Source organism: Monoraphidium neglectum (assembly GCF_000611645.1).
Source record: "Monoraphidium neglectum strain SAG 48.87 unplaced genomic scaffold scaffold00363, whole genome shotgun sequence".
Lineage (NCBI taxonomy): Eukaryota > Viridiplantae > Chlorophyta > Chlorophyceae > Sphaeropleales > Selenastraceae > Monoraphidium > Monoraphidium neglectum.
In genome coordinates, this window is record NW_014013265.1 from 9,084 (window position 1) to 29,576 (window position 20,493).

The following is a 20,493-nucleotide window of genomic DNA, read 5'->3' on the forward strand; positions in this document are numbered from 1 at the left end:
GGCAGCAGCAGCAACAGCAGGAGCAGCAGAAGCAGAAGCAGCAGGATCGACGGCGGCAGACGTGGCCGCGGCTGGCGTCTTCAGGCCCTCCAAGCCTGGCGTTGGGCCCCTCCTGCGCCTCCGCCCCTGCACACAACACGCACTGGTTTTTTGAAGGGTCCAGCCCGCAGCAGCAGGTGTGCGCTCAAATGTCTGCACCACTGGGCAGCAAGACTATGCAGAGCTGTCGAGGGCCCGCCCACGACAGCGTTCTGGTGGCAGTGCACCCATCGGCTGCTGTCTTGAATAAGGCGCCAGCTGACCAGGGTGCATTCACCATGCAACCGGTGGCCCGGTCCAAAGCACACCTCAGCACAGGCAGCCTGAGCAGCAGCAGCGGAGGGCAGCCATTGCCCATATCTATGGCTGCAACACCGTTACGAAAAGCGACTGGGTTGATGTCTGGGCGGCGCCTCCTGCTGCCATCATTGAGCACAATCGAGCTGAACCTGCCAGTGGCTGGAGTGTAGAGTTTGTCCAGGGCAGAGGCTTGCTTTTACGCAACGTTGCTGCTTAGGGCTGCCTAAGCGAGGCATTAGTCTGCTCATGAACCCTTTTGTAACACAGCTGCAATGCAATCGCAGACAACATGGGGGTTTTGATGCGATGAATCAGCACGCATGTGGTGTCCCTGCTGCCATGCACACGACTCAACGCATGCCTGTATACACATTGCAGCTCAAAATGGTGTTCAACACTGGCCTCCGAACGCCCAATCAACATGCCTGTCAACCACTTCCTCGAGTCAACGCTCTCAACTTGCAAGGGCTGCTGCCCAGCAGGACCCTGTTTCAGTAGCAACCGGTACATGCAAGCCAAAAACGAATGCGCGGCAGCAGAGGGCCCGTCCAGCCAGTTTGGCATCGACCTATGATGTATCCATAGGGTCGATCCAATCAGCTTCTATGCAATGTGGGTCGCAGCTCGGCACTGTCTTGTCACCATCAATGCTGCTGCGCCCACGCCCGTCTCCTCCACTGCTGACATCCCGGGCCACTGTCGCGCCAAGCGCCGTCATGCCAGCAGCCGCGCTGCCCTTGGCGGCGGGCCGGCCGCAGTCTGACTCGCCGCCTGCCTGCGGCGCAGACGGAGGACCCCTGCTGTCCGGGGCGCCTTGCGGGCCGAGCCCATCATCGCTGGGGCACACGTGATTCAAGGCGATAGGGAGGCTGCTCTCAGAGCGCGGCATGAGCGGCTGCTGCATCCCTGGGTGCTCAGCGCCTCCTGGTGCCGCCATTGCCAAGGCGTCTGGCGCGCGGCGCGACACAGCGCTGGCCCTCAACGTCAGCGTGTCCGGCGGTGGTACCTGGGACGGCGGAGGCGGCGTGCTGGAACCGCCGAGAAGCTGCGTGCGGCCGCACTGTGCTGCTGCCTGGCTCTCCTCGGCGCCTGCTGGGGCTGCTGCATGCGGTGGTCTGGCGGCTGCCGCTGCTGGCGCTGCTTTGGGCTGGCCCTGGCCTCCGCTCGTCGAAGACGGAAGCACCTCAGGCTGAGTTGTTGACGTGCTCAAAGTAAGCAGTGGCTCCAGGCCTGCTGCCTCCTTTTGCGGCTCTGCATAGGCCTGTGCACATGCAGGGCCGATGGGGTGCTGCCAGTGGCCTGTGTCGCCCTGCTCGCCAGCCTCCCTGATGCCCGATTGATCCGCTGCCAATTCGCCCTCTGCTGATGGCGGCTCAGCAGGCTCACCGCCGCCGCCGCTGCCGGCGGCGGGTGCTGCTGCCGCCCCCCGCACCACCCAGACCTCCCGCCTGATGACCACGGTGCGCGTGGGCGGCCCGTGCGGGCGGCCGCCCTCGCCGGCCGGCAGCCACGATGCCTCGCGAACAAGCGCCGCATCCAGGCGCACACCTGGGCGCGAGCAGCACAGCTCTGCCTCCCACTCCTGGCCAGCAGCAGCGGTGTCAAAATGGCTGGTGCCGCCCTGCTGGTGCTGAGCCTTGATCTCATCGAGCACGTTGGAATCTTCTTCGCCCGGCAGCAGCTCGCCAGCCGAGGCCGGCTCCGCGGACACGCGCAGGAGCGGGTTGAGGGCCTCGGCGGCGAGGCGGGTGCGTGCGGCCGCGACCACGAGGGCGTCGAGGGCGGCCGCCAGCGCTGCGCCGGGCGCGACGCGGCGGCCGTCGACTTTGCGGGGTGCCTTCAGGCTGAGTGCCTCCTCCACCAGCCCTGACGCCTCGTCGCAGCTAGCACCTGCTGCTTCCAGCACGGCGGCAAGGCAGCGACGCGACAGGCTCCCTGCGCCTTCCAGGCCGGCATCTGCTGCCCTGCAGCCGCCCGCAGGGTGGCAGCGGCTGGCGTCGCCCCCGTCGCTTGCGAGGGCGTCATAGGCTGCGCGTGCTGCCTGCCGGTATGCCTGGAGCTGGCTGTTGGAGAGGTCCATGAGCGCTGCACAGCCCTCACCACCATCACGTGTCGCGGCTGCGATCAGGGACTCGACTGCTGCCAGCACGGACTGCTTCCCGGCAAACAGTGCAGCAGCGGCCGCGAGGCCTGGCGGCAGCACCCCAAGACTGCCTCCGACGGCGCCACTGCAGGGCGCCCAGAGCTCGCCCTCCAGAACACCCCAGAGCTCCTGCAGTAGCGCCGCCTGCCGCAGCTGCAGCCCCGGCACGTCGTCGCCCGAGTGCACGAGCGCGGTGGAGAGGGTGGGCAGGCGGCCGAGCAGCTCCCGCAGGGCAGGCAAGCGCCTGGTGCAGGGCTTGAGGGCGTTGAAGACGCCATGGGCGGCCGCGAGCAGGGTGCGCAGCTCAGAGTCCAGGGTCCCTGTGTTGAAGCTCAGGGTGCCTGGGATGTCCCCTTGCAGCAGCAGCGGCACCAACTGGCCCTGCAGGAGGCAGCAGGCGGGTGTTTTGTGTTGAGTGTGTGGGGGTGGAGGGCTGGGGGGTGGGGAGGATTGGTGCAGGTGTGCGTTGACATGGCAGGACGGGTTGCCAACTGCTATAATCGACTATGAGGGGAGCATATGAAGCAAAGCGGCAATGCCTGTTGTCTGGTAATCAGGGTCCTTTTTGTTTCGGCCCTCGTATTTGTCATGTGCCCTTGCTGTGTGCACGCACCTGCTCTTCCAGCTGCTTCACAAGGTCCCTCAGCCGGTGGGCCTCTGTCTCCCTGGCGTCGGCCTTGGCCAGCAGCCCGTTGCACTGCAGTGCAGAGATTGCGTGAGAAATATTGTGCAGTCCTTCAGCGTGTCGTGCATTCAAGACCAAACAGTCACCTGTCAATTTGCTGCTGTCAAGGTAACCCCTGCCGTTTGCTACCTGCACTCCTGGATGTTCCAATGCCCTGTAAACCCAATGCCGGCTGGTGTCTGGCCAGCTGGCCATGCAACTTGGCCCAAATATGGCATTCACCTGGGATTCCAGCTGGTGCACGCTCTCCCTCAGCCGCCCCTCGCGCTGGCCAGCAGAATTTAGGCTGTGGCGAAGGCGGGCCACCTGAGGTTTGCAACAAAAAGTAGGTCGGAGCGGAGACGCGCACAACGCCTGCAAACTTTGACCCTGACGGCAAACAGGCATGGGGGTTCATTGGAGGTTGCCTGATGTATGCATGTGTCATGGCTCACTAAGTCGTGCACTTCGGCATAATTCGCGGCCGCGGTGCGCTCCAGGTGTCGGATCTCGTCTTGGTGAATTCCCTGTAAGCAATTGGTCCGAGATTTGTGCGTGCAGCAGCCAGCATGATCCGGCTGGGCTCAGAATTCAACCGCCACGCACGAGTGGCTGCGGCGCGTGGACCCACCTGCACGCGCCGCAGCTCTTCCTCCATTTGCTTGATTGTCCTGCCAGCCTCGTGCTGCCGCTGATTTCTATCTCTGTCTGCCTCTGCGTATCCAGGCGGTGTTGAAGGGTGCGGGGTGGGCCGCAGAGGAGCCAGCGGCCCTCCATGGCCGTGGCCGCTGCCCCTGGCTGCATCGGAGTGTGAAGCTGTCTGCCTCATAAGTGCCTGCCCCATTACCCTGACCACCCTTCTTAGGGCCAGATGAAAACTGATGCTCTCCCACCGTCTCAACGATGGGTTTCCGTGGATATCTTGCTTTCAACGCCCGACATTTGTCCCCGCCGACACTCCAAGGAGACGTTTTCCGTGACTGGCACGGTCACTCCACTTCTCGCACGTCTTTTGCAAAACCAGACAATTGATAAGCCATTGTATGTATTGGTTGTGCGCACAATACCTCCCCTCAGCAACCTCGTGCCACGATGGCTTCCGGTACCAGAATCCAGCAGCACGGCCTGATCGTGGCCTATGACTTTGGAACCTCCTACAGTGGCGTTGCCGCCAAGGCCCTGTCGCCAGACCCCCTGGTGCTGACAGATTTTCCGTACCAGGTTGGTGCTTGCGGCTGGGGGTGATACTGTGACCCAGCAGCCTGCGAGGCAAGACAGAGGCCGCATTGCATCTGACCAACTCCCAATTCACCACGGTCCTGAGGTCAGTTGTTGAACATGCCGCCATTATTGTGTTGTACTTGCTACAGGCTGCATACAGCCCCTACCCCAAGATGCCCACCCTGTCGCTCTACCAGCTGCCCCCGGGTGGCTCCGACCCCGAGGGCAGTTGCGGCGACTTCCAAGGCAGCAGCAGCAGCCACCCCGCCCTGACCCGGCCGCCTACCAGCTTGTGGCTGTGGGCTATGCAGCCGACCAGCTCTACCACTCCATGAACCCTGCAACGCGCCGCCGCCACGCCCTCCTGCACCGCTTCAAGCTGCACCTCGCGCCGCGCGGCTCCGATGTCGAGGGACTGGCGCCGCTGCCACCGGGGCTGACGGCGGAGAGGGTGATTTCCGACTTTCTGCGAGAGCTCCACCAGCTGGGGTCTGCGTGGCTGTCCGAGCGATCCGCCTACCGCTCTCTCTACAGGCCGGGTGCGCGCATGCATGCGAGTGTGGTCAGGCATGAATCCGGGCTGGCTCAATGCCTTGCATCGCCACTCCATCACACGGCTGCTGCAAGCTGCCATCCGCCAGCGAAGCTGCACCAAAAGCACTGGACTCGGCTTACATTCCAGACCCACCTGAGTCAGCGCTGTGCCCCTCACGATTTCAACAGCCCGCATGCAATGTTCTCAACCAACCCCACCCCTCAACCCCACCCCTCACCCTTCCTCTTCAAGAGACGACCTCGTACGTGCTCACCGTCCCTGCAAGCTGGCCTGACTCTTCCAAGGCCGTCATGCGCCACTGCGCGGCCGCAGCGGGCATCATCCCCAGCCCACAGTCGCAGCAGCTTGAGCTGCTGCACGAGCCCGAGGCAGCCGCCATTGCCATGGTGCGGGAGCTCAAGCCCTACCTATCCCTCAAGCACGGTAGGCGACGGGATTACTAGATGCTTTGAGGGTGGGTGAGTGAGCTTCGATGGCGAAAGCGATGACCCATTCGGGATCTTAGCTGTAAATCCATATGACACATATGCGGGATGCCCCAAACTTTGCAGGGTTGCCCTAATTGGTAACAGCTTTCCAGCGCCCAAATCCATGCCCCTTTTTGTCGTGCACCCTTACTTGTAACTACTCTATCTGTGTCCCGTCAAAACCTCCCAAGGTGACACTGTGCTTGTCATCGACCTGGGCGGCGGCACCGCCGACATCACCCTCCACGAGCTCGTGCCCAACCTCGACGCGGACGGCGGCGGCGCGCCCTACCACCTCAAGGAGGTGGCGTGCCGCCGCGCTGAGCTGGCAGGCTCCACCTTTGTTGACGACAGGTTTGAGGCCTGGCTGGAGGGCCGCCTGGGGCTGGAGCCCGACGGCTTTGGCGCCTGGAAGGCCTCGAGCCCGCGCGACCGGCTTAAGCTGATGAGGGCCTGGGAGGAGCAGAAGAGGATCTTCGGGGAGGGCTGGGAGCTCAGGTAGGCAGGGCTGTGGTGGTGGGGACACAAACTTGCCTATGAGAGACGCGTCTGGTAGAGAAGCAAGCAATTACGTGCCTTGCAGTAACCCCAATCCTCACCAACGATGACAAGCGACGCAGCTTGATAGTTTTGCATACCATCCCTGCTCACGCAATGGTCAATCCGTGCATCAACCCTTGCATGCGATGTGCCCAAATCGGCAGGGACTGCAAGGTGCAGCTGCCCGACACCCTCTGGAAGCTCCTGCCCGCCCACACGCGCCGCGACCTGTCGTCGGCTAGCGCCTCCAGGGCTGCCGCCGCGTGCACCGACGACCCTCCAGGATGGTGCGACGCGGATTACGCGGTGGTCGGTGACGATGACGAGGAGGAGAGTGGGGATGATGACGAGCCCTACGTGTACATTAAGGCTGACACCATGGTCGAGGAGATGTTCGAGGTGGGGCCAGCCTCCCAAGCAGAGTGTGCTGCTGGTGTGAAATGCACACGGTCGTTTAACTTGTTCTATGGAAATATGTGTGAGGGTTGGCATTGAAGGCTGGCTGATGGGCTGACGGGGCCGCAGCTGCCGCAGGCGCGATGCTTCCGCCCGTGAGCAGGTTGATGAAGATGTTCCAGTGCGCTGCATTTTGAACATATGCATTGCTGGCCTTGCCTCCTCCTCCCCTTCTCCACCCCCCTACGCAGCCAGTGGTGGACACAATTGCCTGGGCGCTGCGGCCCGTGCTCGCTTGGGATGGTGGCCGAGCCGACTGGGGTGGGTGCTGCATGGCGCAGCTTGCCAAGCTCAACCAGTATACGTTGCAGCTTGTCGATGCAGTGGGTGTGATGCAATGGTCTAAGCTTGCCAAGGTCTGTTACATTTTTTGCATCTAACAGACCTTGGGCTGCAGTTGCAGAGGCACAATGTTTTTAAGCCAAAGCTGGTGATGCATTTCAATCGCCCCGTCAAACCCAGCGCGCACCTGGTCTGGCCGTCTCCTGCATCCTAATTCACACGCTGAACCCTGGGCCAACCCTGACTGTACCCCCTGCTCCTGCACTGCAGTGCTTGCCTCTGGCGGCTTCAGTGCCTCACCCTACGTCATGCAGCGCCTCAGGGAGGAGGTGGCCTGTGTGCTGGCCGACAAAGACATTGTCACCGTCCCCAACCCCGGGGCTGCCGTGCTCAAGGGTGAGCTTCAGCTGGAAGGAAGCAGGGCAAAATGTTTGGGTCATCCAAAGGAAGGTTTGGCAGAGCTGGCAAGGCCTCACGGTCAAAAGAATTGAAACTAGTAGCTTGACTCAGGTGTAGGTTTTTAATGTTTGCGAATCCACACGACTGCATAAACGCAGGCGCTGCCCTGTTTGGCGACAACCTGCAGCTGGTGGCGGCGCGCATCTCAACGCTGGCCTATGGGGTGGAAATGTCTTGCAAGTACCGCAGGGGAATGCCCGGAAAACCCTTCATCAGCAACATCACTGGCGCGCGATTGTGGGTTGTGTGTTGTGTGTGGGGTCAGATAGAGGTCCGGCTCTGAGACCATACAACCCCACCTGGTGTTGACCTGGTGTCTGCAAGAGCCGGGACATGCGTGCATGCATGCGTTCAATGCTCACACATCAAATGTTGCTTGTGCACAACTGCCTTCACACACTGTTTACACATACCGAGGCTGTTTGGCTTCATACCATCTTACCTTCACGTGTCTCAGGGTGGACCACTGCTTCCAGCAGTTCGTCAAGCGCGACCACCTGGTAGTTGTGGACGAGACTGTGGAGCACACCTTTTCAACCACCAGGCAGTACCAGGACTCTGTCACATTCAACCTGTTCTGCACCACCGACAACAGCCAGCGGTACACCAGCCAACCCGGCATGAGGCGGCTGGCAAGCCTCGTGCTGGATCTGCCACCCCCCCACGGGCCCCACGAGCGCCACCTGCAGGTGAGGTTCAATTTCTCGGGGCCGAGACAAGCCCGCAGGCGTTGCAAAGCATCTTGCGCCTCCAGGACTGCTGATCGCGTTTTGCCTGCCGGTATCTGTTGCTTGTGGACATGAAAGTTCTGATTAGTGCTGCAGCCACTGCAGATCAAGTTGTAGGCCACCTTGTAAGCACGGCCCACCCAATGCTTTGCCTTTGCTCAGGCTTCCTTCAGGTTTGGCACCGCGGAGATCCAGGTCACCGCCGTCGACACTGAGAGCGGCAAGAGCGTCACGACATCACTGGAATTTGTCGCCGGTGTCTGATGGCTGCGGGTCAGAGCAGATAGTCGGTTTGCAAGAGGGGAGAGAAGGGACGGGGCCATCAGCGATCGTGGCAGTTGCTGGGTAATTGCCCCCAGTGAATGTCGCCTTTGTCTTGGCAGCCAACAAGACCTCCTTGCAGCACGTGTCTGGGGCCTGCATGAGCCAGCAGCATCACAAGCGGCTGTGCACGCATGTTAGTCGGTGCGTGCAGGAGAAGCAGCACATCTCATGCATTTGGAGCAGGCATCTGACCTGTCCGTGCATCAGAGCATGGCTGTTCAGCAACCACCTCGCACATGTTTCTTCCAGCACTGGCTCATTTATTTTGCACCTCGTACCTCTGTGCCGTCGTTGTTGGGACCTGCTGTGTCCTGAGCCTGCTCAGCGTGGAGTCTTTTGCTGAAACTGGATAAACCCATTGCACAGCAGTTCATGCACAAGACCTGTAAAGATGCACGCACCGCATTTATTTTGAGTCCCTGGGTACGTGATAGACCAGGTCAGCGCGCGATGAGCAGCATGTGCAGCGCTACTACGTGTTGTGCGAATTAGCTCCTGAATGAGCAACCACTGCTGTTGGTGTCAGTTTGCAACACGGGTCTGGGCGAGCGTGCCAAACACAGGGGGCCAAAGTTACAGGCTGTCAAATGGCGCAAACATGGAAACAAGTAAATGTACAGGTACAGGCGTGAGCGCAGTGCTGAAATGCAACAGCAGGCAACCTATCTCATGCGGCTGTGGAGATGCCTTATCCCCACCCGGACGCCCCACCCCAGCTCATGAGTGGTCCTGCGCCCAACGCAGGGGCCCCTTACTTGTGTGATGCATGGGGAGCTTTGATGCAAAGCTACACTTTCTTGCTGCTGAAGCTGAATCTGCTGCTGCTGGAGTCAACATTGCTGTCGCCCGCTCCCACAATGGCTTGGTGAAGCAGCTGGTGGAAGTGGAACATGGGCTGTTCCAGGCTTGGGGCGTACCTGCGCGTTGCGGTTGGAGGGGTGCACAGAGCATGATTGGGTCGACAAGCGTGCCAATGCTGGCAGCTGCACCTTGCAGGTGACTTGAGGTAGCCTGGACCATGGCGTGCAGCACTCAGCACCCACCTCCCTGCACTCCCCCACCTGCCGACGCCGTATGCGGGCTCCTCCAGTCCCAACTGCACCGCCTCACACAGCCCAATGTCCTCAACCTAGGGGCAGATGGTGGAGCAGGCAGCAGGAGCGACCGGAGTCACCCATCCAGCGACTGCAGCAGGGTCGACTCCCAATGCGCCAACATCTACAAGCATGAAATACAATGATGCCATTGAATTGCATAACGCCCTCCAGCCTGCGCCTGCTGCGCCCACACCTGCACTTGGTGACTGCTGGCGAGGCTCTCCCTGACAAAGGGCAGCACCGCCGCGCCCGAGTGTGTGAACTCTATCCCCGCCACAGCCTCCTCCACCTCCACAGCGCCCCCGCCATCGTCGCCGCTGCGGCCGCCCTCCCCCTCTCGACCCTGCTGCTGCACGCCGCCGCCGCCTGCCAGGAGCCGCTCGAGGGCGTCCGCCTGCAGCCACCAGTCAAACCGCACCCTGCAGCGGTCGGGCGACCGGCTGTCCGCGGGCACGACCACGTTTGTGTCCATCCAGGGGCCGTAGCGGTTGACCATGATGTTGGGGTACAGGAAGAAGTAGCCAGCCGGCCGGCCGCCGCCAACGCGGCCGTCGGCGGACGCCCCCGGGTCGCACGTCTGCGATGCGTCGCCGAGGATGGCGCGCGCACAGAGCGGCGGAGATCAGTCAAGGCCCATCCACTAGCTGCCAGCCAGCACGCACGGGCAAGCAATTCTGCTTGGCACAACACCCTACTGCACGACCTGTCGCCATCACCAAAGCTGCCTGAGCAGCATCAGCCCACCCAACCCCCCAGCACCCCACCTGCAGTGACAGGCGGGGGTGCAGCTCGCTGCGGTAGCCCCCCAGGTCCAGCTGGGCCGCCAGCCCGGGGTGGGCTATGGGCACGTGGTAGCCGCCGTCGAGGTAGTTGTCACAGAACACCTGGCGGCGGCATTGATAGTCGCGGTGTGGGTGGTGGGTGGTTGGGGCTTATGAAATGAGGTGGGCAAGGGAGGTACGCGGCAGTTGCCTGCTTGGCCATAGCGGCTAAAACCCAGTGCGGTGCTAGCATCTGTAAAGCATGGCCGTAGGGAACAGCAACACTGTGGTGAGGACGGCCTGCGGGATTTGCAGCCACCGCACCTTCCAGTTGCACCGCAGCTCGTATGTCCTGGGGACGAGGAGGGGGAGTAAGAGTGCCAAGCGCCTTGTCAGCATCCAACAGGCTGCAATGCTGTCCTGCACAGCCGCAACGCCAGGAATCCCCGGGTGCTCCGCAAATTGGATCAAACCAGCCGCGCACCCCCTGCGTGCGCCCACCGTTGTGCTACGTGCACCATCGGTTCAGCCAACCCCAGAGCACTCATGCGCTCGCCGGCCGAGCCTGTGAGGTGGGTTGGGCAGGTCCAACAATGACGCTGTGGCAACTGACGAGTTCGGCGCGAGTGCGAGTAGGGCGGCACGCATCATGACGCGCTGCAGACACATGGCGGCAGATGAGGAACCCACCCAGCCACTCTTCCAAAGGCGGCGGGGCCGATGAGCTGACACCGCCGCTGCTGCTGCTGCTACTGCTGCTGCTCCTGCCGCTGCCGTCGCCCATCCAGAGGAAGACGAACGGCCCCCATGTGTCCAGGGCTATGGGTCTTAGCCCCCACTCTGCCGCCCTGAAGTCCTTTATGCCCTTGACGCGCGGCGCCTTGCGCAGCCGGCCGCGCGTGTCTGGGGCGCACAGGCAGGGGCACAGGGCGCGCGGCAGTGGCCGGGGGAGCAATTGATCAGACCTGCTCTTCATGCTTGAACCAAGGCACGGCGTTCAAGCAGCACGCCCTTCCCATGTGCGGGCCTAACACATCTGGAAGCACAATGTGCATGTCGTCGCTGGCGGATGCAGTCCTGGGGAGTTTGGGGGTGCTGGGCCCGGCGCTCACCATACGTCCAGCCGTGGTAGGGGCACACCCACTCGTCCCCCTGGCCGCAGCCACCAGCAACCGCCGCCGCATGGTGGCGGCACACCTGCGGTTGCAAGCGCACGGGCCTCTCACTGCTGTCATCCACGTGCATCCCTTCCTGAACCTGCATGTGCCCATCGAAGGCCACCCCAGTTTCCCCTGCAATGTCTTTTTACAAACCGCCAACCGCCAGGCGCCGAAAGCCCCCCTCCCAAGCCCAAAGCCTGTCACTCACGTTGTGGAACGCCCGCAGCTTCCCGTCGTCGCCGCGTGCCACAACGTACCGCCAAGGGGGAAGCGTGCCGGTAAAGTACTGCCCTGGCTGCGCCACCTGGCCCACATGGCCCACCAGCTGCCAACTGCGGCCAAACACCCGCGCCTGCTCTCTTGCTGGGGTCAAAGGGGAGGTGTACCAGCTCGCAGGCAGCGTGGTGGCCTCCTCGATCGGCCGGGCATGGTCAGCCCAGGGCTCAAGGCCCGCTGCGGCAGAGTGCGCGTGCAGCACGTGGCAGGGAGGCACTCGAACTCTGGCACTGGATGGTGTGGGCCACGTCAAAACCACGCTGTGCCGTGCGCTAGCAGCTCGCAGAGCGCGTGACAACATTTCATGTACGTAACTTTGAACGCCTTCTGCAGATCGCTTATCGGGGCCTTCTCGGTGTGGACTTTTGCCGACGCGTGGATCTCACCGGAAATCATACAGATATAAGTCTAGTTGTGGACGTGCGCGCAGTCTTCAACCAGGCCCGCCTCTCGGTGCCACCCTGGTCAGCATGCACATGGGCACACGCGGCTGCACGGCAGCAACAGAAAGCAGCTGGCGGCGCCCCCAGATAACAAGCAGGAGACACAGCAATCTGTCCTCATTATGATTTGCCATGCAGCCATTGGCTGCTCTCATCACCCAAAGCGGCATACGTTGTGTAGCCCCTGAGCGATGTATGCCTCCCTCGATGGCGGCTCCCGGACCGTGGACGCCGCTGACCGCGCCGCCTGCCAGCAGCAGCAGCAGCGGCGGCCCCTCCCAGCTGCGGCCCTACCTGCTGCTGGGTAGCCTAGAGGATGCCCTGGACATCACCGCCCTGCGGCGTGCCGGCGTCACCCACATTGTCAACGCCACCGCCGAGCACGCGCCTGCGTTCCCGGGTGCCTTCGAGCACCTGCGAGTGGCGGTGCGGGACGCGCCGGGCGAGCGCCTCGGGCCGCACTGGCGCCGCGTGGACGACTTTATCCGGCGCGCCCGTGACGCAGGTGGCGCAGCCGGCGGTGACGGCGGCTGCCGGCGCCAGGGTGGCCAGGGCGTCAGGGACGCCGGAAGTGACTGTAGTGTTGGCGGCCGTGGCGTTGTGCTGCTGCACTGCGAGCAGGGCGTCTCCCGCAGCGTGTCGCTGGCGGTGGCGCACCTCATGCTCGCAGAGCACCTGACCCTGGCGCAGGCCCTTGCGGCGGTCAGAAGCGTGCGTCCGCAGGCGGACCCGAACCCGGGGTTCATGCGGGAGCTGCGGGCCCTGGATGCGCAGCTGCAGAGCGAGCGCGACCGCAACGGCGACGGCAGCGACTCCGGCGCTCATCTTCGGTCACAGCATGGTGTCGCCGGCGAGGCGGCGACCAGAGAAGCGGCGGGGCGGGCGGCGGGCGTCCCCTCACAGGCTGACGGTGGGTGGGGGGTCGCCGGCGACAGCCAGGCTGGAGCGCTTGGTGAGCGGGAGGGAGGCGCGCACGACTTTGCCGAGGAGGCAGCTCTCGCAGTCGCCGGCGCTGCCGCCGGCTGCCCGCCGGATAAGGCGCGGCTGGCTGCCGCCGCGACACTGCTCATGAGCTTGCCTGCTGCGGCGCGGCGGGCGGCGGTCGCGTCGGCGGTGAGGCAAGCGTTTGAGGACTTTGGCTCCGCGACAAAGGAGCGGGACGCCGCGGCGCACGCGGCACTGGCTGACGTGCTGGCGGCAGTGGCGCAATGCAGCGGGGACCGCAGATCTGGCCAAGCTTCTCATAGCGGGCAGCAGCAGGGTGGTGTACCCGCCTTTCAGAAGGAGGAGGGCGCAGCCATTGTGGCCGCAGCCCTGCTGGATGTGGAGGCTGGGGAGGCGTGGCAGGAGCTGCTGCTGGACGTCCCGATGGCTGCACAGCTGCTGGCGCGGCTGAGGCATCGCCTTGCGCCGCCGCCGGACGCCACATGCATCAACGGCGCTGCATGAGGCTGGCGGTGCCGCCTGTCTGCAGTAAAATATGTGCATCTAAATTGCTTGCAGGCACTATCATTGGCGTGTGTTACACGATCCACACAGACGCACCCGCTGAGCAGGTGCCGTTAGTACAAACAGTAACAGCGGAAGCGATGGTCATGCAATTGTGTGCTGGCTCAAAGGCGGTCTGGTCATGACGCAGAGCGAGTGGCTCGTGCTGGCAGGGCTGCATACGTCAAGATGTGCATGGCAGTGAGAATCAAGCGGCGTGCAGTGAACAACAAACCAACGTGACATGTGGTCAGTGAGGCAGTCCATGCGTGTTCCAGCATGCGCCAACATATGCAAACAGTGATGAGCTTGCCTCAGCGCATCGCGCAGCACCCATCAGAAGCTCAGGGACGGCAGCTGCCCCGCCTCCACGCGCTGCGGCGGGCCCGCCACGTTGTGCCGCGGCGCGACCTGCTGGCCCGGCGCCGTCTGGTACTCTGCCGCAGCACCCAGCGTGGCCACCACCGCCTTGAAGCGCGCCCTCATGGCCTCCAGCAGGTCGTGCAGCCGCTCGTCCTGCCAGCAGCAATGAAACCGAGCCATGGCAGTGTGCACGAAGTCGGCGGTTTAGCGTCGGTGCGCGCGTGCTTGTTGGTCAAACGGCCGAGCATCGCAGCGTGGCACGCAAGCTCGGCACTTGTGCTCAAGTCTTGGCCCCCGTTGCTGTGCGCCTGGCAAGGTGCCATGGCGTGCCAGCAGCCTGCAGGTGCGCTTCAGTCGCTGCCTTCGGCCTGCTCCAGAGGCGCTGCTCTACTCCTGACATTCGCAACACACAAGGCAGAAGTCAGCCGCAGCAATGCAGGTGTTATATCCCATGGCGGCCACCTGTGGGTCGTAGAGGGGGTACTCCGCCACCAGCGCCTCCAACGAGGATATCCCGCGCTCAGCGCGCTCCGGCAGTGCGCCGGGCGCAAGGCCCTGCTGCAAAGCCCGCCAGGCGCGGACGCAGCCGGCGTAGTGGCCGACCTCCAGGCCTGGTGATTTGATTTTGAAAACAGCAGAAGTCAACACGTTGTGACGCCAAGAGGCCCGTGGGTGGGCGTGCTGGCCGCAGCAAGGCTGCGGCACGGGCTCCCTGCACGCGAGCATCGACGTCTCTGCGTGGGCATTTAGCTGCGAGTGGCGCACCGATTTCAAAGCCTTTCTGCATGCCGAGCTCCCGACCCTCTTGGAGACCTTCTGCCAGCCCGGCCCTGCATGCATGCAGACGAGAGTGAGAAATGGGTTGAAAGCGCACGGGACGGCGGCGCCGTTGGCTGCCGGGGGGAACATTGGATTGCAGCGGAGCGTGAAATGTGTCGCGATGCATGGCGCACTTGCGACCGGCTTCGTAGCCCTCTTGAATATGTTCCTCCTCCAAGGTGTGCACGGCATCGAACGGGTCCATGCGAGCTGGTTGTAAGGGTCGACGCAGGAGGAGGTTCGCAACCGGTTGTCGGTTGCTTGCATGCAATAGAATCAAACAAAGTTTTCTCAAGTTGTGTCGGCTTACAGCGAGCAATCCATTTTTGTAGTGTAGATCACCGAGTGACGATCAGCAGCAGTCATTCATCAGAAACTGCGCGTTTGCCCTCACCTAAAGCTCTATAATCCGAACGATTTGGTGTGGCTGCGCACTACCGCCAGTTATTGTGACAGCGCGCAGCGCATCGGCGGCCACTGGCGCTGTGCGCGCCCGCGCACTTCCGCTGCACACAGGCCAGGTGTGGCAGCAGCTGCCTGAGGTGCACAGCAATGGGATCTCCACAATGACCACACAGCTGGAGGCGAACTTGCAGCCGAGAGCCCACTAATCAAACGCGCGTCGGGCTGCTTCGCCGTCGACCCACCAACTTGCTGGGCACAGCGCGAGCAGCGACGGCAACAGCAGCGGCAGCAGCCAGCAGCAGCGCGAGCAGGCAAGTGGCCAGGCCAAGCCAGGCGGGCGAGCAGGCCGGATGGCGCAGGACGAGGAGCAACGCTACGACCGCTTCGATGTCGACAACGATTTTGAGGGCGGCCAGTGGATAGGCGGGGAGTTCTTCCACGCGGGCAAGCGTAAGAAGCGGCAGCAGGTGCGGGGCGGGAGGCTCGAGGGCATGCGAAGCGCGCTTTGGCTGCTCTGCGCTCACCGCCAACGCTACGTTGCCTGACTTGAAGCAGGCGTGAACTGCGTTCAGGTGCCTACGAATTTCAAAACGGCAGCGGCCTGTCCGCGGCAGTGCTTGCGCGTGCTGTTGCCCGCGGGGTCGCCAACCCTCGGGTGCCCCACCTTCGACCCCGCATCATATCCCTGCACCATCCTCCACCACCAATTCGGCCGTCAAGACCGAGGACGACAGGATCTACGGCGTGTTTGCCGGCAGCAGCAGCGACGACGACGAGGGCGGCCGCCGCGGCAAGCGCGAGAAAAAGGCGGCCGACTACACGAAGCCCGTCGGATTCGTGTCCTCGGGCACGTTTGTGCAAGACCCTGAGGACGGCAAGAAGGGCGCCAAGGCGGGCGCCGGCGCCGGCGCTGCGCCCGTGGAGGACGGCGGGGAGCCGCGGCGCGCGGGACTCGGGAGCGGCGGCTCCGCGGTGCTTCCGCCGAAGCAGGGGAAGGCGGCGCGGCGGCACGAGGGGGAGGGGGAGGAGCTGCACCACGGGGGCCTTGGGTTCGGCGGCGGCGGCGGCGGCGGCGGCGGCCTTGGTTTTGGGGGAGCTGGGGGCGGCGGCCTGGGCTTCTCCGGCGGAGGGGCGAACGGCGGCAGCGGCGGCGGCGGCGGGCTCGGCTTCCGGTCAGCCGGCAGCACGGGGGGCGGCCTGGGCAGCAGCGGGCGGGATGGCGTGCGGCGGCAAGATGATGAGGAGGAGGAGGAAGAGGCGGCCGTCCTGCCAACTGAGTTCGGCAAGAGGTGCGCAAGTCGAGCGGGGGCCTGGGACTACGTGACGCTGCACGGCGTGGCACGGCCAGGCTGCAAGAGGATGCAGACGCGTGCGCCCCGCCAGCGGTTCGCCACACTCCTGTCGCATTGTGTGCAATCAGCAATATTTGTCTGCATACGGTAGCGCCGGTCCAGCTGGATTTGCTCAGCTGTTGTCATCACGTCTCGTGCTCCACCTCGATCCCACGCCGCAACCTTCACGGGCCACAGGATCAAGGCCGCCGCCGAGCGCCGGCAGAAAAAGGCGGCCGCCGACGCCGCGTCCAAGCGCCAGGCGCACGGCCATGCGCGCGCCGGCGCCGGCGGCGCTGGCGCGACCGGCGTCGGCGCGTCTGACCCCAAGTTTGCGTCGTTCGAGACCTTCACTAAGGGCATCGGCTCCAAGCTGCTCTCAAAGATGGGCTACCGGCCGGGGGAGGGTCTTGGCAGGGAGAAGCAGGGCATTGCGAAGCCCATAGAGGCGAAGCTGCGGCCCAAAGGCATGGGCATGGGTTTTGGGGACTTCAAGGAAGCCAAGATGGTGGTGCCGGGCGGCGTGGAGGAGAAGGCGGCGGCGGCGGCGGAGGCGGCGGGGGAGGGGGAGGAGGGCGGCGGCGCCGGCGACGCGGCGGCAAAGGCCAAGGTGCGGGGCGGGAGGGAGGGGGTGCGGGGGGACCAGTGGTGCCAGCAGGGGAGGTCACATCGTCGGTGGGGCCAAGCTGTGCCTACCTGCTTCCCTGACTGCCTTTACACATCAATGGGATCCTCGCTGCTATCGGCCGACCTCATCGCCCCCTTTCTTGTGCTGCCCATTCACAAGCCCCTCCCTTGTCATTGGCCCTCACGCGGGCGTGCACACAAAACTCCTTTTTCCCGCCTGGCCCCGCCGCCGTCCCCGCCCCCGCAGCAGCCGCCCGGCGCCCTGTGGAAGAAGAAGGCCGCCCCCGCGCGGCAGCGCCGCACCTACAAGACGGCGGAGGAGGTGCTGGCGGAGTCTCAGGAGCGCGGCCTCGCGGCGGGCGGCGGCGGCGGCCCCGTGGCGCAGCCGATCCTGGACCTGCGGGGGCCGACGGCCAGGGTCATCACCGACATGGAGCACCTGTCGGCAGGGCCAGGTGTGAAATAGTGGGCCAAGGTCAGGCTTCGGTGTAGCATTGATGCAGCTCAGGGGTGGCGGGAAGCTGGCCCGCGTGGCTGGGCTAGGCTGTCCAAATGCAGGTTGAGGGAGGGGCTCAGGTGGTGACTGAGGCAGGCTGTCTTGGCCTTGAAGCAAAACTGGCCCCCGCGATAGCACACGCCCGCATCCCACCCCTCCCCTTTCCCGCTCCCCGTGCTCTGTCCTGGCCAGACACCGCGGCGGCCGCGGACAGCACCCCTATGCCGGAGCTGCAGCACAACCTGGCACTGCTGGTGCGTGACTGGGGCGGTGCCAAGGGGCAGCGCGCACACCTCCCTCCCACGGCTGCCCTGTTCCGTCCCCTTGTGACCTTTCACTCAGCACAGCGCTGCGCTGCAGCGGTGCAAACACGCGCCCTTCGACATTGCGCCGCATGTATCTCTGCCTTTCCTCAAAATCCTCACCTTATCCTTTACAACCGGTTTGCCCCCATCCTCATCCCCCAGGTCACAATGACGGAGGCCCAGCTGCAGCGGCTGGATGCCCGGTTGCAGCACGACCAGGACACGGCCTCCATCCTGGCAGCTGAGAGGAAGCTGCTCGAGCAGGAGGTCGAGGACAGGGCCGCCGCCACCGCGCGGCTCGAGGCGCTGCACTCGCGCCTGCAGCAGCTGCAGCAGCGCGTCGGGCAGGCCGACGACGGCGGCGGCGGCGGCGGGGATGGCGGCGGCGGCGCGGCGGCGGCGGCTTGGGCGGCGCTGCGGCGGGAATACAAGGAGGAGTATGTCTTGTATAACCTCGGGTCGGCCGCGCTCCCGGCCGCGCTGCCGGTGCTGACATCATCACTCGCAGGCTGGGCGCCGCTCGCGGCGCCGCGGCAGGGCGCGGCCGCGTTCGCGGCGTGGCGGCCGCTGCTGGAAGGCGAGGGGGCGCGGCACGCGGTGCTGGGCGGCGAGCTGGGGGGCGGCGGCGGCGGCGGCGACGATCCCTATGCGGCTGTGGTGGAGGAGTTGGTGCTGCCGCCTGTCAGGTGGGGCGCGTGCTGCTGCGCTGGGATTGTTCGGAGGCCCATCGGCCTGGGCGTGGGGTTTGTATTTTGGACGCGGGGGGTGTAGTTGTGGGGCATCGGGGCATGACCATGGCTGCTCCAGTGCCATGCTGGGGGGGAGTAAGGAATGCAGTGCCATCGCCCAGGGCGGGGCTACACGCTTGCTCGACTGCGCTGCAATATGGCACTGCGTGTACGATGGCCGCGGCTCTCCAGTGCCGGGCTGTCGAAGGGTATGTGCCAGATCACATCATGGGGCCGATCTTAACGGCTGCGGCGGACGTACCCGGCTGGCATCGATCCTTCGCCGCCGGGTGCCTGGATGAAAGCTGCGGCAACCTGTTGGCCCCACATAAAGATGCCCTGCTTCCATCACTGCTCTAGCTCTCGTGTCCGCCGACCCCATCACCCGCCTACCAACAGCTTAGAGGCTCTGCTGGATCAATGAAAGATGTTGATTCAAAGCATGGACCTGGCAACTGGATTGCACCCCTCCGAATGCGCCCAACAGCTTATCTGTTGACCAAGCACTCCCACACTCGTTGACTTCACAAACGAGCCCCCTACCACCCACCAACAACGTCAACCAACCTGCAAGCCTTACTCATCCTCTCAACGGCCGACCGCCTCCACTTCACCCGACCGCGCAATGCCCCAGGTCGGCCCTGACGGCGTGGGACCCCCGAGACCCTGAGCCGGTGCTGGCCTGGCTGGACGCGTGGGAGGGCCTGCTGACGCCCGCAGCGCTGGGCCACGTGCTGCTGGGGCTGGTGCTGCCGCGCATCTCTGCGGCGGTGGAGCGCTGGGACCCGCGGCAGGTGGGGGGCACCCTGAATTCAGGGGCGCTGCGGCCGCCGTCTCCAACTCCACAGGCGGGGTGAACCAGCTATTGCGGCTTTTAAAACAGCTCCGTCGTGCATGCTGACCGCGTGCTTCGACTTGACGCTGGGGCCCGACACACTTTCTTGCCACCCCCTCAACATCACCACGTGCTATCACCCCCTCCCCCCCATGCACACACACGCACCCTCACTACGCCATATGCCCCCAACAACGCCAACCGCCCCCCCCCCCAGGAGACGATCCCCATCCACGCGTGGCTGCACCCCTGGCTGCCCCACCTCGGCCCCCAGCTCGAGGCGCTCTACCCCACCATCCGCCACCGCCTCGCGTCAGCCCTCACGCAGTGGCACCCCGGCGACGACAGCGCGCGCGTGCTGCTGGCGCCGTGGCGCCGCGTGTTCGAGGCGGCGGACTGGGACGGGCTGCTGGCGCGCAGCATCGCGCCAAAGCTGGCGCTCGCGCTGCAGGTGGGGCGCGGTGTGGTTGGGCGTGGTTGCTGCTTGGCAGCTTCGCCGCCGCGAGGCTGTTGTGGTTGTGCTCGCCTGCAACTTACTGCTGGATATTGCTCTTCACGCTGCAGTACTGCGCTTCCTTCACACAGCGTTGGGTCGCACCCGAACCGCTTGGGAGGGGCACACCATGAAGCGCACACCGAGGGCTGTGCTTGCCCCAGCCGACAGTAGGCCTCGCACATGACGTCACAAGCCCGTATCCCCCCCCCAAAAAATAAATTCCAGGAGCTGGTGATCAACCCGGCCCAGCAGGACCTGGACCCATTCAACTGGGTGAGCCGCGGTGGCAGCAGCCGGTGCTGGTCGTGGGGCGTGGTGGCTGGGTGTTGTAGGGAGGCGTGAGGACAGCGGACCTGTCCCTGTTGTTTTCAAAGCTGAAACGTCCCGTGGCAGCGAGTGAGAGCCCCATATCAAATTCGTACATGTTGTGTTCCCTATCCCCGCCCTGTGTCGCGCACCCATCATCTGCTCTCACCCTGCGCTCCCCATCCCCTCCGACCCCAACCCCAGGTCATCGCGTGGGATGGCCTGCTGGCTGGGCACCAGCTGGCAGCGCTCCTGGAGCAGGTAGGGAGAAACCGCGCACCCGCACCTCAAGCGCGCTCGTCGCCCGCACGTCTCCCGGCCGCCCCGTCCCCCCCCCTCCCCCGCGCATGTTTCCTTCGCACCCCTTCCGCACCGCCC

The 20,493-nt window shown here is 64.3% G+C and overlaps 6 protein-coding genes across 6 annotated transcripts; 3 read left to right on the forward strand and 3 right to left on the reverse strand.

Moving 5' to 3' along the window:
- Nucleotides 1-1,523: 1,523 nt before the first annotated feature.
- MNEG_3009 (hypothetical protein) lies at nucleotides 1,524-3,804 on the reverse strand (the record flags this gene model as incomplete). The annotated part of the gene is made up of 5 exons (XM_014048511.1): nucleotides 1,524-1,600; nucleotides 1,726-2,863; nucleotides 3,096-3,179; nucleotides 3,390-3,473; nucleotides 3,778-3,804. The coding sequence occupies 5 exons, from the start codon at nucleotides 3,802-3,804 to the stop codon at nucleotides 1,524-1,526; spliced, it is 1,410 nt and encodes a 469-aa protein (XP_013903965.1).
- Nucleotides 3,805-4,238: 434 nt separating this feature from the next.
- On the forward strand, nucleotides 4,239-8,119 carry MNEG_3010 (Heat shock protein 12A; the record flags this gene model as incomplete). The annotated part of the gene is made up of 10 exons (XM_014048512.1): nucleotides 4,239-4,367; nucleotides 4,517-4,595; nucleotides 5,236-5,346; nucleotides 5,582-5,888; nucleotides 6,095-6,329; nucleotides 6,578-6,647; nucleotides 6,939-7,064; nucleotides 7,226-7,364; nucleotides 7,585-7,816; nucleotides 8,018-8,119. The coding sequence occupies 10 exons, from the start codon at nucleotides 4,239-4,241 to the stop codon at nucleotides 8,117-8,119; spliced, it is 1,530 nt and encodes a 509-aa protein (XP_013903966.1).
- An 847-nt stretch (nucleotides 8,120-8,966) lies between these two features.
- Nucleotides 8,967-11,869, reverse strand: MNEG_3011 (hypothetical protein; the record flags this gene model as incomplete). Its single annotated transcript, XM_014048513.1, has 10 exons — nucleotides 8,967-9,096; nucleotides 9,241-9,308; nucleotides 9,470-9,853; nucleotides 10,041-10,160; nucleotides 10,362-10,389; nucleotides 10,539-10,602; nucleotides 10,728-10,940; nucleotides 11,150-11,234; nucleotides 11,406-11,650; nucleotides 11,860-11,869. 10 exons carry the CDS (start codon nucleotides 11,867-11,869, stop codon nucleotides 8,967-8,969), a joined length of 1,347 nt encoding a protein of 448 aa, XP_013903967.1.
- Nucleotides 11,870-12,123: 254 nt separating this feature from the next.
- On the forward strand, nucleotides 12,124-13,365 carry MNEG_3012 (hypothetical protein; the record flags this gene model as incomplete). Its single annotated transcript, XM_014048514.1, has 1 exon — nucleotides 12,124-13,365. The coding sequence occupies one exon, from the start codon at nucleotides 12,124-12,126 to the stop codon at nucleotides 13,363-13,365; it is 1,242 nt and encodes a 413-aa protein (XP_013903968.1).
- A 375-nt stretch (nucleotides 13,366-13,740) lies between these two features.
- On the reverse strand, nucleotides 13,741-14,554 carry MNEG_3013 (hypothetical protein; the record flags this gene model as incomplete). Its single annotated transcript, XM_014048515.1, has 3 exons — nucleotides 13,741-13,920; nucleotides 14,230-14,378; nucleotides 14,533-14,554. 3 exons carry the CDS (start codon nucleotides 14,552-14,554, stop codon nucleotides 13,741-13,743), a joined length of 351 nt encoding a protein of 116 aa, XP_013903969.1.
- A 787-nt stretch (nucleotides 14,555-15,341) lies between these two features.
- On the forward strand, nucleotides 15,342-20,082 carry MNEG_3014 (Tuftelin-interacting protein 11; the record flags this gene model as incomplete). The annotated part of the gene is made up of 9 exons (XM_014048516.1): nucleotides 15,342-15,458; nucleotides 15,712-16,280; nucleotides 16,521-16,932; nucleotides 17,197-17,404; nucleotides 17,638-17,699; nucleotides 17,913-18,436; nucleotides 19,113-19,272; nucleotides 19,588-19,764; nucleotides 20,035-20,082. Coding segments are annotated over 9 exons (2,277 nt in total), but the record flags the coding sequence as incomplete, so codon positions are not given.
- Between the last annotated feature and the right edge of the window lie 411 nt (nucleotides 20,083-20,493).